The sequence below is a fragment of the Nematolebias whitei genome, chromosome 2, assembly GCF_014905685.2.
Source record: "Nematolebias whitei isolate Nwh7 chromosome 2, NemWhi1, whole genome shotgun sequence".
Lineage (NCBI taxonomy): Eukaryota > Metazoa > Chordata > Actinopteri > Cyprinodontiformes > Rivulidae > Nematolebias > Nematolebias whitei.
Window position 1 is genome coordinate 25,190,061 of NC_056499.1, and position 23,904 is coordinate 25,213,964.

At 40.2% G+C, this 23,904-nt stretch overlaps 2 protein-coding genes across 2 annotated transcripts in view; both read left to right on the forward strand.

The window, feature by feature from the left end:
• LOC119426382 (putative mediator of RNA polymerase II transcription subunit 26) overlaps positions 1 to 23,904 on the forward strand; it is a 123,482-nt gene that overhangs the window by 78,474 nt on the left and 21,104 nt on the right. The window lies entirely within an intron of this gene.
• chd9 (chromodomain helicase DNA binding protein 9) overlaps positions 1 to 23,904 on the forward strand; it is a gene marked incomplete in the record, with an annotated part of 62,847 nt that overhangs the window by 30,700 nt on the left and 8,243 nt on the right. The window contains 27 exon segments of the mRNA XM_037693936.1: positions 546 to 789; positions 4,712 to 4,888; positions 4,965 to 5,108; positions 6,671 to 6,926; positions 8,203 to 8,413; positions 10,573 to 10,768; positions 10,939 to 11,121; positions 11,858 to 12,043; positions 12,158 to 12,268; positions 12,428 to 12,624; positions 12,755 to 12,954; positions 13,085 to 13,244; positions 15,854 to 15,943; positions 16,613 to 16,716; positions 17,023 to 17,140; positions 17,257 to 17,314; positions 18,452 to 18,500; positions 18,677 to 18,923; positions 19,026 to 19,231; positions 19,578 to 20,435; positions 20,598 to 20,767; positions 21,022 to 21,201; positions 22,189 to 22,366; positions 22,611 to 22,759; positions 22,900 to 23,130; positions 23,212 to 23,361; positions 23,587 to 23,691. Coding sequence (XP_037549864.1) covers positions 546 to 789; positions 4,712 to 4,888; positions 4,965 to 5,108; positions 6,671 to 6,926; positions 8,203 to 8,413; positions 10,573 to 10,768; positions 10,939 to 11,121; positions 11,858 to 12,043; positions 12,158 to 12,268; positions 12,428 to 12,624; positions 12,755 to 12,954; positions 13,085 to 13,244; positions 15,854 to 15,943; positions 16,613 to 16,716; positions 17,023 to 17,140; positions 17,257 to 17,314; positions 18,452 to 18,500; positions 18,677 to 18,923; positions 19,026 to 19,231; positions 19,578 to 20,435; positions 20,598 to 20,767; positions 21,022 to 21,201; positions 22,189 to 22,366; positions 22,611 to 22,759; positions 22,900 to 23,130; positions 23,212 to 23,361; positions 23,587 to 23,691 — 5,158 coding nt within the window.

Here is a 23,904-nt window from a genome sequence, read left to right on the forward strand (position 1 = left end):
CGTAGTTGCATTAACCCAGGGAATTAGTTTAGCTACGTGTGAGCGCACAGGAGCTTGTGTATGCCTACGCAGAGATTCATCAAAAGTAGAGAGCTGCTTAAGAGGCCAGTGGGAATATCTGCACGTTGCAATTAGCATCAAGACATAATACCCCCATCCATTGGACAGCTGAATAAATGGACTTGGAGGAGCACACCACAGAGCAGGAAAAAATCTGTTGTATTTCAATTTTTTTTTTTTTCCATGTTATTATTGCTGATGATTTTGCTTCTGCTGTTTGCAGTTTATTCTTCAAGTATCTTGGGAATTGTTTTTAGCTCCTTTTTGTCCTTTGACAAGTTTTTGTGTTTAGCTATATGCAGCAGAAAAGCTCATGATAAATACACAACACTTTCTCCTAATAAGGAGAAATACCTCATGCAGCATATTTCTCACACATGAGGTGTTCTTTACACACCAAAGGTGTAATCTTTCTACTTGTTTAATGTTTACCGTATCTGTGTCTCCTTTTTTCTAAAAATCATTTCCTTCCTAACACCTGTCAGGCGCAACTGCATCCTGGCAGATGAAATGGGCCTGGGAAAGACCATCCAGTCCATCACATTCCTGGAAGAGATCCATCGTATTGGCATCAAAGGGCCCTTCCTCATAATCGCCCCCCTGTCTACTATCGCAAACTGGGAGCGCGAGTTTCACACCTGGACTCACCTCAACGTCATTGTTTACCATGGGAGCATGATCAGCAGGCAGATGTTGCAGCAGTACGAGATGTATTTCAGGGATGCTCAGGTAAATGCACACCAGTCACAGAAATGTCATAGGCAGCTACGTTAAACTCATCGTGGGCAAATGAATAAATAATGGACTTTATTATGTGGACACGCCTTTCAGTTGATCTGAGGATTAGCTTGTCTGCGCTGGCTGTTTCTAAATGTAGATTTCAAGTAAGCTTGCAAATCAAAGATATAAAGTTTTTGTGACATGTTCTTCCTGTTGGCAGGGCACTGTAGCTATGGATATGATTTAAGAAATAAAACCGATAGCAGCTATTAAGAGAACTAAATGAACCAACTCTGCTGGATAAGGTTTTATAGCCTCTATCCATCAAACCAGCATTGACGACTATCAGCAACAGCAGAACACCTTGTTGTCTCCTCACTAGCATCTGCTTCAGAAAATAGCTCTTTAATACAGAACATAGATTAAATCTACTAGCAATAAGAACAATGTATACATGCACAGAAACACATCACTTTGTTTGGGAAAGTGAAGTGGTACTCTATAAATCACATTCAGTTCAATTCAATTAATTTTATTTAAATAGCGTCAAGTCACAACAGAAGTCATCTCAGGGCACTAAACAGAAACATTCATATGTATAAAAAGTAAGTTAAAAACATTAATTATCTGAGGAGCAGACTGCTTTGAATTTAACTTAATTGCAGACGCTCAGGACAAGCGGCAATCTGCTTCGACTGGCTAAGTTTGAGAGGAACTGGAAAAGGGAACGGATACACAATGACAGGTCGAGAATGACAGAATAATTTTATATGAAAACTATTCAATTTTAACAATTCATTTAAGGAAATGAGGTCAAATTGTCCTCCATTAGTTTAAGCTTAAGACAGCATAACAAGCCAATCCTAATTATAGAATTTATCAAAAAGTCTTAAGCCCAGTCTTAAAACTGGACAATGTTTCAGCTTTACGGACAGAATATGGAAGTTGGTTCCACAAGAGAGGAGCCTGATAACTGAAAGATCTTTCTCCCTTTCTGTTCTTGGAAACTCCATGGACCACAAGTAAGCCTCCAGTCGGAGAGCGAAGTGCTCTGTTGGGAAAATATGGAACAATAAGATCTCAAATATAAGATGGAGCTAGGTTGTTGAGAGCTTTGTAGATCAGAAATAAGATTTTGAATTTAATTCTGGACTTGACAGGGAGTCATTGGAGAGAAGCTAAAATTGGAAATATATGATCTCTCCCACTAACTCCAGTTAAGACACTAGCAGCAACATTTTGGATTAAGTGAAGACTTTTTAAAGAAGTATTTGGACGCCCAGATAACAAACCATTGCAATAGTCCAGTCTAGACGTGACAAATGCATGAACCAGTTTTTCTTCATCATTTTTAGATAAGATGTTTCTAATTTTAGCGATTTTACGCAGGTGGAAGAAGGCAGTTCTAGTAACGTTTTAAATGTGGGGGATAAAAGACATGTCCTGATCAAAAATAACACCAAGATTTTTAACATTAGAGCTGGAAGCCAGATGAAACCCCCCCAAAAAAAAAAGTTAAAGTTGTGTATGTATAAACTTTATTGCTTGAATTGATAGTATCCTCCATGGCTCAATTAAATATGTATTTAATATGTTTAGGCTCAAGTTATTGATTTGCAGTTTAAATCCAACACATTTTAAATTGTTTAAAGCGTGTTGATATATTTTAAAACTATCTCACAGAATGGAACATTTAATACCACATTAATGACTAGAGAGTTCATATACTATCTTATAATGTCAATTAGTGGTGTCATTCTTCCTGACTGATTAGAACGATTGTGTAAAACCAAGACAAAAATACTTTATACACAAAATAAAAAAGTGAGACAGGCTTTTGACAAGCAATCAGCTTTGTTTAAACTAGTTAAACCTTGAAAATGTTAACTGTGTAAAAAAGTAAAAAGGACATCAAGCATACCTATTTAACACAGAAATGAGGATTCAGAGATCTTTTAGTTAATTGTAATACTTGCAATCTTTACCTTTTCAAAAGCAGGCAGCCAAAAAGCTGTGCTGCTGTGCTTACCTTCAAAATGGAAAGCAATGATTCACTTTGATTAAAATAATCACTGTGCTTTTTGAAAACAGCAGCGGTGCGTTGGGAACGTGAAATTCTCTGAGTAATGTAATTACATGATTCAGAAGAGGTCTGCCTACGAAAATAGGAGTTGGATATTAAAATGGTTGGCAGAACGTGTTTACCTGATATAATACACTTTTTATTTTTCTAACTATTGTACGGACTCGGTGCAGCAAAAAGTGCAATTGCAGTGAGAAGGGAAATGTGGGGCTGCGATATCTTTACAGTGCCAAAATTTACAGCTTCTGTCAAAATGGATTGGTAGAAAAGATCAGTTTCTGTGTTTATGTTCATTAAGATGTTCTTTAAAGATCAGCTGTTTCAAAAATCAACAAAAGGCAACTGGAAATCTTTTTTTTTCTTTCTGAGGGTAAAGCGTGTTGTGTGTTGGGTGTGCGGCCATTTTAACAAGTTAATGGTTTCTAATAGTAAGCTGATAGGGGGTGCTTGCTTTACAGCAGGCTGAGAGGCAGTCGGTGAGCCTTGAACAGAGGCAGGCCATGTGATGTTTTGCAACAGGCAGTTAGGAGCTCTTAGTGTTCAGGCGAACCGTAGCAGGAATTAAGGTGAGAACAGCGAGGAGCTGCCACCAGCAGTCTCTTAACGCAGCCTGTGATGTCACAAAACTCCCGAAGGAGAGCTTGCTGTCAGCGCTGCTCAGGCATATCTGAACGAGTGGTTCCTCCACAGCAGACTGTTGGCTGGCTGGCAGTGGGAGATGTGGGGGTTACAAAATAACAGTATCCCTCAAGGACTGTTGTCAAGGCAATGGATACAAATGGAGAGGCATGGAAATCCACAGCCTCCTCAAACAGACAGACGAGCAAACAGGAGCTCATGCACGTGTTCTGCTGTACATGGTTTTTTTTTTAACAAAAGGTGTGTTTTCTATGGAATTTCAACTGAGAAAACCATAGTTTTGTAGATGAAAGCGAATGACTACAAATTCACGTGTTTCCCATGTTCATATGCATAAAAATGAAAATATGCACCTGTACTAGGCACAGAACTTAGTTTATTTTTCATACCAACAAACTCAGTATAAACATTAATTTGGAACTGCCTAGTAAAAGGCAGCACCTGTTATTATCCACCTGAAAAGGGTCTTGTGCATCTATCAACTTCAATGCGGTCTGAACCACAATGTGTACCCCCATGAATGTTATATGAAAATAACCGGCTTGGCACCGTCATGTGTGTTTTACCTTTAGTAGCATTTCGAGGCAACGTTATTTGCAAACAAAGATGCCATATTTCCCATTGAAAAACACTGGCAGAACTCTTAGCCTCTATCTCCCACAGCGAGGTCACATGACCTAGAATGAAGAGGTCTCTGAACTAAACACTGATAAACTTTTGGAGCCATTTTGGTTCAAGATGGCTGCCACAGCTACCTCAGAAAAAAACAAAATGGACTTTAACTCAGTCATTCTTAGAGATATTGAGCTGAAATTTGGTATGGTCATAACTGAGAGCAACTTGTTATACATTCCTGATGCAAATAAAAAATCCAAGATGACCACCGGAGTTAAAAGGAAAAATACTATAAACCAGCTATTTGTGCGGATATTAAGCTGAAATTTGTTGTGGTGGTAGCTGAGAATGTTTCACATCGCATACTGAATCCAAATCAAAAATCCAAGATGGCCAATGGCCACGATGTGGCAATCACTGTCAAAGTTTTTCGAGGAACTTTCTAATTTTAGGTATTTTTATTGACGATGCACATTCTAAAACTTTTTTAACCTAAAAAAATAATACCTCCAGTTGCTTAAGAGACTTGTACTTGTGCATAAAATCCCATTTCTCTGAGACTTCCACATCTCACCACTCTTCGTCCATCTTCAGGGTCGTGCGATTCGAGGTGCATACAAGTTCCAGGCCGTTATCACCACGTTTGAGATGATCCTTGGAGGCTGTCCTGAACTCAATGCCATCGAGTGGCGCTGCGTGATTATTGACGAGGCCCATCGTCTGAAGAACAAGAACTGCAAGCTGCTAGAGGGTTTTAAGCTCATGAACCTGGTATGAAAACCATCAGCTCAGAGGAAAAAAGTAATATTTTTTTTAAATTAATATTTTAACTTCTGTCCTCCTTAAGGAGCACAAGGTCCTGTTGACGGGTACCCCTCTCCAGAACACAGTGGAGGAGCTTTTCAGCCTCCTCCACTTCCTTGAACCAGCGCGTTTCCCCTCTGAAAATACCTTCATGCAGGAGTTTGGAGACCTTAAGACAGAGGAGCAGGTGAGCACATGGATCTGTGCAAATATGTATCGTTTCGATATGTTAAATGTTTCTAATATTTCTTTTTTTTTTCATCTTGGCCATAAATATTCCTTCAGTTTAAATGTAACTAAGCTATCCACAGAGATTTAAACACTAGAAACAATGGAGATCTACTGTGCATGCATTTCTGGACTATACAGGAACATTTCTCAAAAGAAAAATGCTTTCACCTGTTGCTTTAGACACAAATGTTTGGCTTCTTCTTTTTCTTTTTTGCCAGACAGAATCAACACATCTTCCCCTAGGATACAGTATTACTGTAGAACAGTGGTGCTTAATCTTATTCCTCAAGGGCTACTGTCCTGCATACTTTAGTTGTTTCAGCATGTTTCCAAGCACCATTGATGTAATGTGAAGCTGTAAGTAAAATTATTTGGAAGTCACCCAGTGGTTCAGATCTAAAAGCCACAGGAATTGTGTATTCTTTAGTAGAAAGTTGGGTAACGGTTTTACCACAGAAAGTAAAACAGAACTTAACGATATGTAATATGTGTAATATAAAAACTGAGGTTATGATGCTAGCATAGTGCAAAAAAATAGCACTAAATAAAACCAATCCTTGTAACGTTTTTGTTTGAAAAATGAGCATCCATCCAGCTTTACTTGCTTCTTCCTTTTTGGGTCGTGAATGAAATGAAAAATGAAAGGTTGTTTTCTTGAACAAACTAATGTACTGTAGTCTACATGTAACCTGTTTGATGCTACCTAATCGGATATTTTTTGTGCGATTCATTCCAGCTTTTGCTAAGTGCTGAGGAAAATTTGGTCCTAAAAATGACCACATGTGCTGTAGAAGTAATTTGTTGTAAAAATTGTTACACTAGACAAGGAAATTGTTCTTATTGTCTTGCTTCAAATCAATGCCGGAAAGAAGTAGCCTTTATATTTGGCCACACTAAGCTCAGTTTGATGTGCAAATAACTAAATCCAAACGCCATCCAAACAACGTCACTAACCTTTGCGCTTTAATGCTGCTGATTTTTCACGATCCATCACAGTTTTTCAAAAATCAGTACATCTCTAGAATTAGACTAACTCCTGCCTATATTTCCCTGTATTTATATTTGTTCAAGACTGCTAGAATAATTGCAGGTTATAAGATATTGTAATGTGTATCTGTACATATATAGCTGCAGATCATCTGGTTCTCCCCCAGACAATTTTGAATAAAGTAGATGTGATTTCCTGCATTTTGGTGTATTTTATTGTTAAAAAAAAAAATAAAAAAAAAGATTTATTTATTTATTTTGCCAGATCCCCAATTACTGGCTTGCAGAACCCCCAGGGGTCCAGGGACCCCAGTTTGAGAACCACTGCCTTAGTGTATTAAAACAGGCAAACAAAATTAAACAATAATAATCATTACTTGAATGTTGCTTTTTTTAATTATTGCAGTATAATAGATGATGTGATGTATAAAATATTTTGCTGATAGTCACCAGCATTTTAAAACTTGCATCTGTTTGTACAGAAGCAGTTTCTGTATGTCCTAACTCTCTTGTGACCTGTTTGGACCACAGGTTCAGAAACTTCAGGCCATCCTGAAGCCCATGATGCTGCGCCGTTTAAAAGAGGATGTGGAGAAGAAGCTGGCTCCTAAAGAAGAAACTATCATTGAGGTTGAGCTCACCAACATCCAGAAAAAGTACTACCGGGCCATCCTTGAGAAGAATTTCTCTTTCTTGGCTAAAGGAGCTGGTCAGGCAAACATGCCCAACCTGGTCAACACGATGATGGAGTTAAGAAAGTGCTGCAACCACCCCTACCTCATCAAAGGTTAGATGAGACAGGGCAAGGAAAAATGAATTATTTTACATTTTGTTTAGATGTTGAGTTTTAATGGTTCACTTGAACAAATTGAAGCATTTGTTAGTTTGTTGCATTTAGACCATCCAACCGTATATAAATCCCCGAGAAAACTAGAAAATGTAAGACGTTTGCACACTGAAAATGAGTAGCTTTTTATACTAAATTTGGAATTTTGTTTTAAATTCTGTGCAACTCACAAACATGTAAAAATTTAACTTTATAGATCTGAATCTTGTTTTAGGTACCGTATTTTTCACTGTAAAAGTCTAAAGTTTTTGCATAATTTGCATGCCTTGCGACTTGTACGCCGAAGCGACATTTTTATGGATTTTTTTTTCCATATTTATAAACTCATTTTTGGCTGAGATATGACCGTTTTCATTCATTCTGACTGAAAATATTGAACACTACCATTTTTCAGCTGCTAGATGGCACTCGAGTAGTAAGGCATGCCGTTGTATCATGTAATAGGTAAAAGTGGCTAATAATGGCACAATCGGCTTTCCATATCCTGCCAGCATCGTCTGCCTCGAGCAGCCAAATCAGCTTCATTTCGCTGCGCTGCCCTGGCGAAATGCAGCTGATTTGACCATCAAAGTGCATTTATTAAGTAAAAGTTCAACTGAGACACACATTTACTATAAAGTTGAGCTAACAAATAATTGTTTTTAGGTGGTTATCTTGTTAAATTTCGAAGAAATGAACCAAGTCGCCCTCTGCACGTTCATGTTTCTGCGTATCGGCTTTTGAAAATGAGCTGATTTGACCGTCAAAGTCCATTTATTAAGCAAAAGTTAGACTGAGACACACCTTTGCTATAATTTTGAGCAAACAAATAATTGTTTTTAAGTGTTAATCTTGTTTAATTCTTGTTAAAATCCTCCTGCGCACGCTCCCGTGGCCGCCATATGGCAGCCAATCTTTTTTTGGCACGACACCGGTCCACATTTCTGGGTTGTCAGTGGTGACGAGCTACAAACGCGACGCGTCAGCGATGACGCATAATAGATGTGACATATATGGTGAAGCGACATAGTTATGCATTTTTCCACTTTATTAGACCTATTTGGACTGATGCGACTTGTACGGCAGAAAATACAGTACCTATTATATGTGCATTATTGGAAAATTAAGTTAAAGTATATTTTTTAACTGGAAATAAATTTTAAAATTTAAGTTTTGAAAAAATCAAACTGATACGTGCACAGTACAGTATTGTTGATGTATTTGTCTTCTCTGTTAGGGGCAGAAGAGAAGATCCTGGAGGACTTTAGGGAAGTATACAGCCCTGGTGCTGCTGACTTCCACCTGCAGGCGATGGTGCAGTCTGCTGGAAAGTTGGTCCTTATCGATAAACTGCTGCCTAAGATGAAGGCAGGAGGGCACAAGGTGCTCATCTTCTCCCAAATGGTGCGCTGCTTGGATATCTTGGAAGACTACCTCATTCAGAAAAGGTAATGTTCAGTTATGTCACACATATTCTCATACTTCTTTTTGCCATTAAAAACACCACATTCTTAGTGCACATTTGAAAGGATTTTAATTGCTCGGTCTCGTATGGTTGCGTATGACGACAAACTGGACACTCCACTTTTGTAAGTTTGTGTTTTAACAAGTGGCCAGTGTGAGCAGCAGTCAACAGATAAGGTTACAGAGATTGTTTTTCAAGGACAACACTATCAGATTAACACAGTTTTACAGTCTTCTGCTTCTCTAATTTATGCTCATTACCCTCGGTATCACACATTATATGGTTATAATGACTGAATCATTTCAATTTACACTTTAGTCTCATAGCTGCTGTCTACAAATCAGGTCCTCTTTAGGGCTTAAAAAAAGGCTTTGTCTTGTTTTCCTATATGGGATATTGGATTTTTTTTTTTTAGATATATTTACAATATCTTGGTTAAAAACCCTCAAATCCTATTATAATCAGAAAGTTGTTGTATTCTATTTTTGTTGACACCCCACTGTCTTTGACTTTGCTTACCTTTTTGTGGTCTTTACATCCTTACATTGCTTTTATATCTGTGTTTATTCTTTTTTCCTTTCTTTCCTTTGGCTTCTTGCCAGAATCTGGAGCAAAGCTGAAATTGTTGTAACTACGTGAGGAGCTGAACGGCACAGACCTCAGTCAGGGTTCAGCAGCAGGTTACAGAAGCCCTCAAGGCTCCACCACATCAGACGAGCTGGAGAGTCTGTGAGGTTTCTCTTGAGTGGAAGTGGATTACCCCAGGGAGGGCAGGGGGTCGGACTGTGGGAGGGGATGAGAATGGACTTTGAAGAGACAGATTTGAGGGTGCTGTTTCTCTGGTCAAGAAAGGAAGATAAATGAATGCTTATTTTTTTGGTGCGTTCAAAGTCAACATGCACTACGGCTATGTTAAAACAGATAATTAAGATTATCAAAAGATGTTTAAAGTAGAGATGCACCGATCCGGTATCTGTACCGATATCGAAAAAAAACTTCTGGATTGGGTATCTGTGACGATGTAACCGATCCATGACTCTGTTCATTATCTATTCATTCACTCTAATTCTATGCTTTGTGCTCTGAGTGACGTCACTCGCTAGCATACTGACAACAAATTAAAGTTGTGTTGTTTTTACATGTTTGACCAAGCTTGTGAAGCTCTTGGTGTGTTTAAGTGTGCTGTTATGGTGCAGAGTTTTCAATAAATTAGTAATTCAGTACATTCATGTCTGCGTTTTACAAAACTAATGTTTTAAGTTAATTCAGCACTGGGTTTGTAAGCTCAAACATCCAGGTAGACAACAAAAATGGCTAAATCATGTCATCTGGACCTGTTTCAGAAATGGGCCAGATGACATGATTTAGCCATTTTTATTAATTCAGCACTGTTTTTATGTATCAGATCAGTATCGGCCGTTACTAAACCGCAGGTATCAGATCGGAAGTGAAAAAAATGTGGATCGGTGCATCCCTAGTTTAAAGGGTGACAAAGTTTATAACTAAAGATTAGTGAATTGTTGCGTCCATTATGGTTTTTTTGCCTCCTGGATAAAGGGGGACAATCATAATGTGCATGTGTGTTCATTTATTTCTCTACCGGTTGGCAAAATACTCATTAATCACGAGAAGGATTTTAATAAAATTTCCTAAGTAAGCATTAGATGAGCATCTATGATTCTTTAACAACAGAGCTAATCCACCATAGCAAACACAAACGATGCGATCATTCAGTCAGTTTTATAGATATCAGGTGTGGTAGCAGCTGAGAGTCATACTCAACATTTACTTTTGGTTTAAAAGTTTGGCATGAAAAATGGCAGGTGATGTGCATTTATTTGAATAATTTTTAATTTATGGATGTTTTCTTGTGTGCGACTGTGGCTGAGTGGTTAGAGCAGTCGACGTCCAATGCAAGAGTTGAGGGTTTGATTCTGAACCCCTCATTACCTCCGATGTGTGTCCCATTGGTGTATGAATGTGATAAAGCACTGATTATTATTTGTATAGACATAATAGAGTGCTGTATGAATGGCTAAATGAAGGCACATATTGTATTGTAAAGAGCTTTGAGTATCTTGATGAGATAGGAAAGTGCTCTATAAGTAAAATCTATTTACCATTTGTGACATCTTGTTATAGGTACTTGTATGAGCGTATTGATGGTCGTGTTCGTGGAAACCTGCGACAGGCTGCTATAGACCGCTTCAGTAAGCCCGACTCGGACCGCTTCGTTTTCCTCTTGTGCACAAGAGCTGGTGGCCTGGGAATCAACCTCACTGCTGCAGACACCTGCATCATCTTTGACTCTGACTGGAATCCACAGAACGACCTGCAGGTACGACTTAAATCCACACTTGATTTTTGTTAAAGGTTTAAAGATTAGTGACTAATGCTTGTTCTGTTTAATTGTGTGATATTTCATGTTACAGATGTCAATCAAGTGAAAGATACCGAGTCATTTTCGCTCTTTACTGCATTTTGAGCTTATTTTTGTGCACCTTACAGGCCCAGGCTCGCTGCCACCGGATCGGTCAAAATAAAGCGGTGAAGGTGTACCGTCTTATCACCAGGAACTCATACGAGCGTGAAATGTTTGACCGCGCCAGTCTCAAGTTGGGCCTGGACAAAGCAGTGTTGCAGAGCATGAGCGGTCGAGATAACAGTCTGGGAGGAGGCACCGGGGGAGGGGTGAGTTTGACACCTGTCCAAATGGTCTGGATTAGAATCAGAGCAAAATCATGAGGTCGTAAAAATTAGTTGTTGTTTTTTTTTGCCGATTCATTTATGCTTTTACATTTTTCTTTGCTTGTTTGTTTTTGTCCCAGCATCACATCAGTGCTCTCAAACTAAACAGTTAATTTGTACAATAAAGAAACTCCACTTTGTCACTTTAAAAAATAATTGCCATTTCATCTTTTTTTTTTGTAAAATAACAGGTGAAAGTATTTAAAGGTTAACAAAAAATGTTATTTCTTCGATTTTCTTTAAAAAGAAAAGTCATACCTAGTGTAGTGAGAATCAATAATACAATAATATGTCATAAAAAAAAGATTATGAAGGTCAGTGCTAAAATTTTCCCAGTGTGTAACGGATACCTTTTGTATAATCTGCTGGAGAGGGAGTGTGTGTGTGGAAGTTGTGCTGCAGTGTGTTTCCTCCTGCGATTTATGTGAACTATAAGAAGGTTGAGCATTAGCTGCTTGTTACATCTGTTCTGAGTATATTTGCATGCCAAACAGCTGCTGGGGTTAGAGACAGAACTGTTGTTACAATTTCAATAACCCAACATGTGTGTTTGCATTTAATTGTCTATTTCTGTTGAGCTTTAGTCATTTGTTTGACCAAAAAACAAAAACGAAATTTAGGTTTATTGAATGATAAAATTTTAGCTTCTCGACATAAACTGAGCCCTGTTGCTTCTCAGGCTGCGCAGCAGCAGCTGTCCAAGAAAGAGATCGAGGACCTGTTGCGGCGCGGCGCCTACGGAGCCATCATGGATGAGGAGGATGAAGGGGCCAAATTCTGCGAGGAAGATATTGACCAGATCCTGCAGCGTAGGACAAAGACCATCACCATTGAGTCAGAGGGACGAGGATCCACCTTCGCTAAAGTAAATAAAACTGGAGGGAAAAGCTTTTTCACTATAATATTTATATTTTGGAAGTTGTTAAAAAAATCACTACTTTTTCCTGATTTATTAAATGATTCCGATCTCTGCTTTTAGGCCAGCTTTGTGGCATCCGGAAACCGCACTGACATCTCTCTGGATGACCCTAATTTCTGGGACAAATGGGCCAAAAAGGCTGACATCGATATGGAAATGGTCAATGGCAGAGTAAGTACTGCTCTACGATGGATGTGATACTTGGCGAGTAGGATAATTGGGACTCTCGAAGCGTGGATAGTTTAACAGTCCTTTGACAAGAGCCAAAGGCCTGGAAGATCACTGACATTTTGTAAAATCCTTTTTTGTCGTCCTCTTCCCCCTCTACAGAACAGCTTGGTGATCGACACTCCTCGCGTCAGGAAGCAGACGAGACCCTTCAGCGCCACCAAAGACGAGTTGGCAGAACTTTCAGAGGGCGAAAGTGACAGCGACGACACCAAGCCCAAGCTGAGACGAAACGATCGTCTGAACAGCTACGGCCGCACAGAGTGCTTTAGAGTGGAAAAGAACTTGCTTGTTTATGGGTATGATAATAAATTTACCCTGACACTGTTGATTAACCTGTTTGAAACAGAGTGTGAATTAGAACTTTAATGCAACTTAATTTGTCTGAGTAGAAGAGCGACGTCTAGTCTCATTGTTTTGGTTTTTCAGATGGGGTCGTTGGAAGGATATTCTCAACCATGGTCGTTTTAAGAAGCAGCTGACTGAGTGGGATGTAGAGTCCATCTGCAGGGCCCTGCTGGCTTACTGCCTGGTTCATTACCGTGGTGATGACAAAATTAAGAGCTTCATGTGGGACCTAATTGCTCCCTCTGAGGATGGACGCACTAAGGAGCTTCAGAATCACCTCGGTAAGTCAGAGGACCTAAAAACAACAAACTGTCAGCAACAATGGCACCTTATACACCCTAAAGCTAGATGTTAGGGTATTGCTGCACTTCTTGTACAGCACCAATGACTTCTCTTCCTCTCGTTTCCCAGGCTTGTCTGCCCCAGTCCCTCGGGGCAGGAAGGGTAAGAAGATGAAGACTCAGTCAAGCTCTTTTGACATCCACAAGGCTGAGTGGCTTAGAAAGCATAACCCGGAGCATATGCTTCAGGACGACGGCTACAAGAAGCACCTGAAACACCACTGCAACAAGTAGGTGTTGCCCTTGATATTTAGTTCATACAGTGTGGCATGCCAAAAGTTCAATAATGTTATTGGTAACAGAGCTATAGAGGATGATTCTTCTATAAAGCCATTGTAATGAACTGTATATGTCTGTGTGTAACTCACTGTGCTCATGTTGGTTGTTGGTGTGAATGTGTTTGCTCTCCAGACTGTGTTCAAACCTATAAGCCATTATAACAGGTGGCAGGTGGTCATTATTCTCCCCTAATAGTGATTGTCTCCATTTATATCTAATAGAACGAAGCTTAAGTGAATGAAAATACAATTTGCATGTGACTCAGATTTTAATGTGGCACTGCCAAGCCACAGTAATTAGGAAGCACTCCAACGTCTATTGGAGCTGACAGCCTACTGATTGATTAACAAACGTTCATCGCATGGAGACTAAGCTGGCTGATGGGAATCTTCATGAGACTTCAGGCCAGCTAATGGCCGCCATAGATCTGTCTTATTTTCAGACAGAGGGAGGGGAACGTGGCTGTTATTGAAACATTTGGGCTATAAAGCCAAATAAATGGTTGGTTCTTTTTTAAAAGGGAGGCTTGTAGTTGGGCTTTTAGATGGAGAGCTCTGGAGCTTTCATAGAAAGTTCTCCATTGTTTCTTTGTCCAGTTTTGCTGAATCCAGAGATTGTCAGTGTGACATGCAGGCCAACTGGGGACACGCACTAAGCTGAGTTTGCTGACTTGTGCATTCTGACTCTTAGGATGTGGAATGTGACCGATGGCCTGCGGGTGAGGGCTTAATCGGCTCCCTTAACATGGCAGCAAATGTAGGACACAAAACTGTGCTACAATGACAACTTAGTTGTGAACGATGGTTTCATGAAAATATGCTTGAAGGACAACAAGTTACTTTTTGTCATAAACAGTTTCTGCTTTTTGCTATGAATACATATCATCTGATCCTTTGATGCATATTTAAGTAAAAAGTGAAACTATGACAATCTTTTTTTTAAATAGATTTAGCATGTTTTGAGTCAGAATAACCACTAGGAGCAGTATCTTCCCTTACCAGTTTAAGGTGAGCACATAATGCCGGTTAATTTTGTCGTACTTGGTTTATTTGTTCCATAAGACTTCTGAGTTTTTGTGGAGCTGCTTTGGGTGAGCCTCGTCTCCCAGACACCACACATCAACAAAGGCTTGGAAAAGTGGTGATATAGGGTTGTGCTGCTGACCAGCTGAAGGATCAGCAGCTGCTTCTGAGCGAGGGAGGATTTAGCTCCGACTGGACATCTCGAACATCCATCACTGACAAAGGCTGCTAACGTTTGGAGCTATTCAGATGTTCTTGGTCCTGTCGTTGTGAGGGTGCAACAGACAAAATGTTGAATACGAAGTATTTTATATTTCAAAGAGTAACAGCACAAATATTTTTTGTGTTCTCGAAAGAAGCAGGTTTGTACAGATAAATGCAGCAGAATCAGGCGTGGGGACAGTTAAATCCAGCAGGACACTTCTCATATTTAGATTTTGAATCTTGTGTTTAAAATAAGACTATACAAAATTAAAAAATATATATTTTTATTTTATATATTCATTCATTTAAAAGAAACAAAACACATTCATCAAAGAGAAAAAAAAAACATTGAATGAAAAGGGTGCAGAAAGAACAAGAAAATTCTTATATCTGCCCCTTTTATAAAAATAAAATAAACGAACAAACAACTCGGGCATGAACAATCCCCAAAGCTAAAACAAAAAACATCAGGCATTCTTCACATGGTATTATACTTTACTAATTTATAATAATTATTTACCCTGTGCTTCAATTAAACATTTTATTTTGAAAATCCCAGAAACCTCAGCACTATTTTTCCCACCAGGTATCAGGATAAAATTTGAATTTATTTTTGTAAATAAATAAAAATCCTTTTTTTTATTTTTTTATCATAAAATTGTTTTGCAGTTAAATACATGATCAAGTCTTAGCAGATGTTACCGCTTGGCACACCACAGATCCCACCACTTCACTGCGTCTCCACCTAAAAGCTGCTGTCTGTGATGAGCGATCATGCATCACACAGCTAATGTCTCCCCTGTGAGTCATGCTGTCTGTACGTTGACGAACTCTGCTTCCCAGCCTTCATCTGTTGCGGAGTACAAGCACACAACTGCAGCAGAGAGACATTTGTCTGATCATTCTGTCCTCAGTCTGTCTGTAGGTGATACGGTATCCAAGTACCGGTAAATTGATTAGACTTGGCGATTTGACGATTTCTTGTTGAGTTACACAGACTTTGTTGGCACAGGAAGCAGTTTTATGGGTTATTCCTGCTCTGTGGTGGGCCGAACGATTTATAGTTGTGCCCTGCTTGATAAAATAACAGGCAAACATCCACAAGTGTTTTTGACTCGAATGCTGATTGTTGCATTGAACAATAGACCAAGCTTTAGATTACAGCTCAGTTGTCACACATTTCTCTCATTTGCATTGAATCTAACAGGTGTGCCTGCATGTGTGTGTGTGTGCATGCATTTACAAGCGTGTGTATGTATGTGTGTGTTGTGCTCGCTCAGCATTTGTGTGTAGTCAGGGCTTTGTTGTGACCAGAGGGGGTTTTCTTTCCGCAGGGTGCTGCTCAGGGTCAGAATGCTCTACTACCTGAAACAAGAGGTGATAGGAAGTCAGGCGCAGAAGGTGCTAGATGGTGTCGACTCCAGGTGAGCTCAACTTTGACCTCTTCAGACGTTAATTTACGATGATGCCTGCACTGAAAGTTCAAATTATTTCTCTGAGCCTAGTTTTCTGCAACATTTGCTCCTCTACAAGTTTGAAACATACATGCTTGTATAGCTGTTTGGATTCAGATAGAGCTGCCTAATGCTAACATTTTAGGATTAATTTAGGGCGAAACAGCTGCTTCAAACAGTGGATTTATTTTTAAGCAGAGCATGTGCTTATTCACAAGTGAAATCAACCTGTTGAAAGAAGAAACTAGTGCTCAGCAAATGTGTAAGAAAAACCTAGGACACCCCCTGGTGGTGAAAAAAGATATTTCTCTTGTTTTTTGTTGTTTTTTTATAGTTTAACGCCAATAAATTGTCTAATCTAAATCATGGAAAACAAGGAAATCACATGGCAAATCCAAACCAGAATCATTGTACATATATTTTTTATAAATATAAAAATGCTACAGTGAAAATTTTACTGTTTTACAAGCTTTGATGTAAGAGCTAAAATGTTTTTGTTGTATTTATTTATTTTACTAAATGTATTTAGTTAAATAGAAGGCACAGTAAAAAAAAAAAAAGACCAGTAAGTATTCTAAAGTATAGAAACATCCCATTTTAAAGTATCCTTCTAGATCTTTGTCTCTTCTTCTTCCACAGTGAGGTGAAGATCTGGGTGCCAGATCCGGACCACTCGGAGCTGCCAGCCCTGTGGTGGGATGCAGTCGCCGACAAGTGTCTGATGCTTGGTGTCTTCAAGCATGGTGAGGAGCTCTGTTCAGCTGAACAGCAGGTTTCAAATGACATCTAACGTTGGAGAACTTGTTACTCTTTAGGGTCAACAGTCCAGGGTATTATGCCAGATTTGATCAAGTTGTTATTTAACAGATGTAGCAATTAAAGGGGAAGGTTGATCAGTTTAGTTAGTTTTTTTATTTTTCAACAAATGTTTTGAACCTGTTTTCAGATCGTATGCTGTTTCGTTGAGAAGTCACTCAGCTTGTGTATGTTTCCTGCTCCGTGCATCTTTTGCTAACATTGCTGTTTGCCTGTCTTTTTACACACTCCAGGTTATGAAAAGTACCACACTGTCCGCGCCGACCCGACCTTGTGTTTTTTAGAGCGTGTGGGGCGACCGGATGAGAAGGCCATCGCTGCAGAGCAGAGAGGCAACGATTTCATGGATGGGTGAGTGCATGCCATCAATATAGAAAAATGGAAAAAAAACATACTGCTTTTGTTTTACTCTCTCGTTGAACTTCGCTACAATACTACAAGTAAAAATGAGTCGTGTGTTTGTGCAGGGATGTGGATGATCCAGAGTACAAACCTGCTCCAGCCCTGGTAAAGGATGACATGGAGGTAAGATCTCTAGACTCAAAATTAAATGTTGTTTTTACTAAAATGATGTAAGGATTGTGCAAAAAAATTGTCCTAATGGAATAAGCAGATATTCACACATTTCAATGTAACTACTTGGGTCTGCCTAGGCAGGATATTACTACATAATGTAGGAAATTCTAAGTGGTCTTCAGAGATTAAGCAGATTTTGTAGAATGAACTTACATGGATGTCCACTGCAATTGTTGTTGTTTGCTTCTGGTGAAAACATTGTTTTACAACGCTCGAGTAATATTATCTGTCCCACCACCCTTGAGCAGTTCTGTGCCTCAAGTTAAATCACTTCAAACCAGTAGATGGAAAGGTGTTGTTGTTAACATTTATATATTTAAGTTCAAGGTTCTTTATTGTCATTCACATCACATGTGGTACATGAGGTGGAACGAAACTGTGTACTCAAGGACCCAGTTACACCCAAAAATAGCAAAAAATATAAAGTATAAAAAGAAACAGTATATGAGGATCTAAGATATATGCTAAACAAGCACTAAACGATACGCTAAAAGATCAAAGATATATGCTAATCACTAATAATGTAAAATAATATATATTAAACAGCAGCCCGAACATGAGTCTGTAGTGAGCAGATGGACATGAATGAATACAGCAGCATGAGATCTATTTATTAGCTTTATTTATTAGCTTTATTTGTTAGCTTTACAGTATATTGCTTCAGTTTAATCACTACTGAATATAATGACAATGTTTTTTAGCAGACATGCGTCACATTTATTGAATTAAATCAAATGTTTGGACATCATCAAGAAAAAGTAGTGGGAAATAAAAATCTGAAGTGTCATGTGGAATGTCGTAACACATTTATAGCGTCTTTCTCAAGCTACCGAGTAGCCAGTTTAAGCCGCATGTTTTCCTCAAGATATGTTCCCACATTTCATCCTGCATTTAGGAATTTATGTATAAATTATTTTGATTACTAATTTATTTTATCCTAATCAGCTGAGTCAACGTTCAGCACTAGGCATGATGATTTGCTGTATAATTAGTGTAGATTGATGGAATGTACTTGCAGTATGTCCGTTTTAGTTTAGTATTTTTATTTGGCTCTATATGTCTTAAAGGTGTTTATTTGTCACACAGGATGACGCCTCCTCTCCTGGAGATTTGGTTGTTGCTGATAATCCTGGAGGTGGGCCTTACTCATTTTTAATTCGTAGTGATATGATGATGATGTTCAAAAGTAAAGGCTTCCTACGTGGAATAAACATAAAAGTTCAAAATTGTACCAAAGATGTACTACAGTTTATTAAAAAGGAAACGCACCCTGATTTTTGGAATTTGATCTTTTTTGTTACTTTGATCCAGATGCAGCTCCGATGACAGAAGGCCAGACGATCTACTGGCCCTCCTCCTCTGTGTTGACAGCCAGACTGAGGCGACTGATCACAGCCTCTCAGCGCTTCACCAAGAGCCGGCAGATCCTCCACATCCACCAGGTTCAGTCTCAGTCCCAGCAACCCATGATGCTGTCTGCTCCCCTCTGCCCATTGCCCCCCACGCTCAACGACACTCTCAACCCCAAGATGGCTGCGAAGATCGAACGTCAGCAAAGGTCAAATGAGACGGATGATGGACAAGAAATTAAGAAGTCTAGGATCTTGATATACAAATATGAAATATAACAAATTTTTGTTTTTAAATCCTTTTTAATCAGATGGACCCGAAGAGAAGAGGCTGACTTCTACCGGGTTGTCTCCACGTTTGGTGTCGTTTTTGACCCAAACCTTGGGCGCTTTGACTGGACCAAGTTCAGGGCCATGGCTCGGCTGCACAAGAAGACAGATGAGAGCCTGCAGAAATACTTGTGTGCCTTCACCGCCATGTGCAGACGGGTGTGTCGCCTGCCACCTAAAGAAGGAGGTCAGAGGTCTTGCTTGCTTCTCGGCAGGTCACATAAACACATGAATACAGTTGGTTCCTGATGATTTGTGAGACCTCAAAGAATCAGCCAGTTTTAGCAAGTGTTTATGCTCTTTTGATACCTTTTTTTAAAGTTAAATGTCTTCCGTAGTTTATGCACAGTCATTCATATCAGTGTGTGTTTGTTTTGGAGAGACTCCGTGGTAAACAAGCTGTTCCAAAGTAGAGGTCTGATAAGGTTAATCATTAGCAGACAGATATACTCTGATGTTCAAGCTCCGGGCACAAACAAGTCTTACCTGTTGAGAAGCTCTGATAGCCTCACATGCTCTTGTTTCTGTTCCAGATGCTGCAGTGGATCCTTCTCTCACCATCCAGCCAATCACAGAGGAGCGAGCGTCTCGCACCCTGTACAGAGTAGAGCTGCTTCGCCAGGTGAGGGAACAGGTGCTCAGACATCAGTTGCTTTACGAACGCCTCCGGCTGTGCCAGATGAGCTCAGACTTGCCCGTGTGGTGGGAAGTTGGCACTCATGACCGGGACCTGCTAATCGGCGCTGCTAAGCACGGCGTCAGTCGGACCGATTACCACATTCTGAGGGACCCTGAGCTCAGCTTCATGACTTCACAACGCAACTACAGTCAAATGAAGGCTGCTCCGCAGCAACCGCGCCCAACTGCAGCACTCATGCATCCTCAGTACCAGGCTTCCAGCTCATTGATGACGCCCCCAGCCACTCAGAGAGACATAGACCCCTGTGGGGTTGGACTGAAAGTGGAGTCTGCTTCAGAGGAGGAGGAGGGTAAAGAGAGGCAAAGAGGGAGGTGGAGCCCTCCTCACCTGCCAGCAACTCCCACAGGTCTGGAAGAAAAGCCCGTTTCCATGGTGAGTGACAGCGATAGGCAGATGGTGGCAGCACGCACCAAACCGCTCACTCCAAACTCCACCGAGAGGAAACCCAAGAAGGCCAGTAAGAGAGGCCGCAGGGAGGCCACGCGAGGCTCCGAGTCTGACTCAGACGGCTCCTCATCGAGCTCTTCATCACGCTCCTCTTCATCTTCGTCATCTTCATCGTCATCACATTCCGGGTCCAGCTCCTCATCCTCATCATCATCTTGTTCTTCCGGCTCCTCATCTTCATCGTCTTCTTCCTCGTCCTCATCTGATGACAGTGACAGTGAGGGAGAGAAAGCAAAGAAGAACGGTGAGTAACTCGGAACAAAAATTCTTTAAAAATGTTCGATTTGATGTTGAGATGAGCGAACTAAAGTTTGACTCCGACCTCTGATTTGATCCAAAAAGTGTTGGTACTCGAGTGTTTTTGAAGTGTGTGTGTGTTTAACGTCTGAATGTGTGACGTTCACAGTGCCTGTATCAACAAGTGTGAAGGGCTTTGATGAGGACAGCGTGGCCTCTTTAAGGTCTACACAGGATGAAACACAAGATGCCCACGTGGCTGAGAACGGTGTCGCCAGCAACTCCTCCCATCCTTTCCAGGGAGGAGGGTACATGCTCGCTGCATCCTACTGGCCAAAGGTAAATTACTGCACATATTTTCAGAGCAGACGTTCTAACTACCAGAAGAGTGTTTGTAATAGTATCTAAACTTTTAGAAAATTGCAATATGGTGGAAATCTGCTCAACTGCAGTGTAAAAAAAAAAGTAGCTTACTGTTGTACTCATTTGAAATAACATGATGTGGATCATAAAAAACTATGTGAACTTAAAGCATGCAAGTAAGCAATGGGGAAGTTAATCTAAAAGTTGTTTATTTGTTGTTTATTTGTCAGGATCGTGTCATTATAAATCGCCTCGACAGCATCTGCCAGGCTGTGCTCAAGGGCAAGTGGCCAGGTCCACGTCGGTTCTATGAGCCCGGAGGTGCAGTGGCCTCCTTCTACACCACCAAGCTGCTAGACAACGCCAACAGCCTGAGCGAGGACCCCTCTGCATCACCACAGGGGTCAAAGGTGACCAAGCATGTTGCAGAAAACAAGGAATTCTCAGTAAAACTCAACGATGTATGTTTGATTTCTCCCTTCCTACCACACCCTTCCTCTGCTTCAGCCCTAACTGTAGGACCCTCTCACTTCTGCTGCCGTGAGCAGTGCTAGCTGCCATGTTCAGCATGTTTTTTCTGGTCTCCGGCCTGCTTTCCTTTGGGGATGATTAGCGGTTTGGACTGCCTGGCAGGAGGAGAGATTAATTTAATAACAGCCTTCCTCTCTTTTCCCACACACTCAATTTGAATTGGGCTCTCAGGCTGTGATTACACAAGCACAAATCATTCAGTCATGAGAATATGATAAGGTTCTGTTTGAAGCCTTTCTACACTGATGGGGTCTTGCTAGTAATCTAATTGAAATGGAGGCCTCTGCTGTGGGTGTTCTCTAATATGCTTATTGGCAACATGTCTATTAACTCAGCAGGATTCAGATTTGCTCCTATGTATTTTTATCCATTTGCTGCTTTTTGATAAAGATCTATAATTGTTGGGATTTACTATCTCGTACCTGCAAAAACTTACCCCTTCTTACCCTTAAATTGGGACTTTATAAGCAGCTATGTCTTTGGCATGGCTTTTGAGCACAGCACAAACTTTGGAAAGACTTTATCCCTACTAAGCATTGCCCACTGTGTGTCCACGTGTCTCAATAATACTAACAAAAACAACCTGAACTGTTTTGTTGTTGTTTGACATTTATGAAATAACTTAATAGCACAAATCAGAATATTTTGAAGGATAAAGCGACACAGATTTAAAGACAGTGCATTAGTTTTCTGATAATGAATATAAAGAAGTCAAAAATTATTATTTTTTTGTTGTTTTCTTTTTTTTCATTCAGTAAAAATCAGAAAGGGAACAAGTCGGGCATAAAGTTTCATCTCATGAACAGCTCTGAATCATGTAATCAAATTTCGCAGATCGCTTCACACTTTTGTGTTTGTGCTTGTAGCAGGAAGGAGGTCTGAAGCTGACCTTTCAAAAACAGGGTCCACCTATGAAGAGGCCCCTGGAGTCTGAAGAAGGCCCTCAGGCCCAGCAGCAGTATCTGGTCCGTCTTCATGAGCTGCAGAGTGCGTCGGACACGGGTCTGGCTGACATCACCAAGCCTCATAGCAGCGTCCAGACTGGTGTGTTGATGTTAAAAACAGCACGAAACAAAATGTCTGTTGATCTATCCTGTTCTGTTTTCTTTCCAACCACTAGATGGCAGCAAAGCATAATTATTGGAGCATATTTGGATTTGTTTACCTATAAGGAACAGAAAGTTTTCATTTTGCAGTTTAGTTTAAGTTGTTGACAAAACTTCATACAGTTGAGGGTTTTCTTTTGTGCATGATACGCTAGTTTATAACAAACATGCTTGTTTTCCAGTTCCTCCAGCTTTTACTGATGAGATGAGGATGAACGGAGCTCTGGATGGTCAGCCCCTGGTTAAAAAACGAAGAGGCAGGAGAAAAAATGTGGAAGGGATGGACCTGCTCTTTACGAACAGGAATCAAGTAACTACTGTTCCTAATCAGGTTATTACTTTATTATTTTATTTTTTATATTAATTTTAGTTATAAATCCTAAATTGTGTTGACATTTTTCTTCCCTGCCAAACATGCCATTTATGATTAGTTCTAACCTAAAAACACTTTCTGTTCTTGTGTCTCTTTAGGCGGCCTCGGGATGGGGAGGGATTGGCCAGGTGGGCTTAGCTGGAGCTGCTATGCCAGGATCCAGTCACAGCTCGACTCAGGTTTCTGCAGACACAGAAACAAGGGTCCCTGTTATCAACCTCAAAGATGGCACTCGGCTCGCAGGGGAGGACGCCCCCATGAGGAAAGACCTGCAACTGTGGCTAAAGGAGCACCCTGGCTTTGTGGCAGACACAGGAGCTTTTATTCCGGTGAGTTTTACTTTTGTCATTCTATTAAGGGGCACAGATTGTTGATGACTGAAACAAATGTTCCCCCTTTTTCTTCTTTAGGGAGTAAATAAAATGCAAATGCAGTTCCACTTCCAAGATGGTCGACCCAAGCAAAAGAGGCATCGCTGCAGGAATCCAAACAAGATCGATGTCAACAGTTTGACCGGAGAAGAGAGGGTCCAGATAATCAACAGGAGAAATGCCCGCAAGGTGGGTTTGAGTCAGGGTTTGTTGTGTCTTTAGGTGGTGTTTTTATGCTTCCCAGAATCTATTTATATCCATCTATGAACAAATGTAAAACTTCTGTATCAAACAAAGCTTTAAAAGAAGTAATTGTTTTATGATCATTCTGAACTTGTACATTTGCCTGAATGATTTGCTGCCCGTTTTGTTTGTTTCACACAAGTTTACATGAGCTGTTTTTATCTTCTGCAGATTGGCGGAGCCTTTGCTCCTCCTCTCAAAGATCTGTGCAGATTCCTTCAAGAAAACCCAGAATATGGAGTCCCGCCTGAATGGGCTGACGTAGTTAAACAATCGGTGAGTCTTTGTCATATTGAACTAAACTAAACTAAAACGAGAGTTACGACTGTAACTATGGTTCTATGAATCCCGGATGACCACCAGAGGCGGTTCTTAAAGCAATGAATGATCATTCTTGCGCATGCGCAGGTCGAGTATTTTATGCCAACAGTCACGTGTGACACCGGTACGTCTGTATATGCATGTGACAACAGTAGCCCAGTCCCTTAA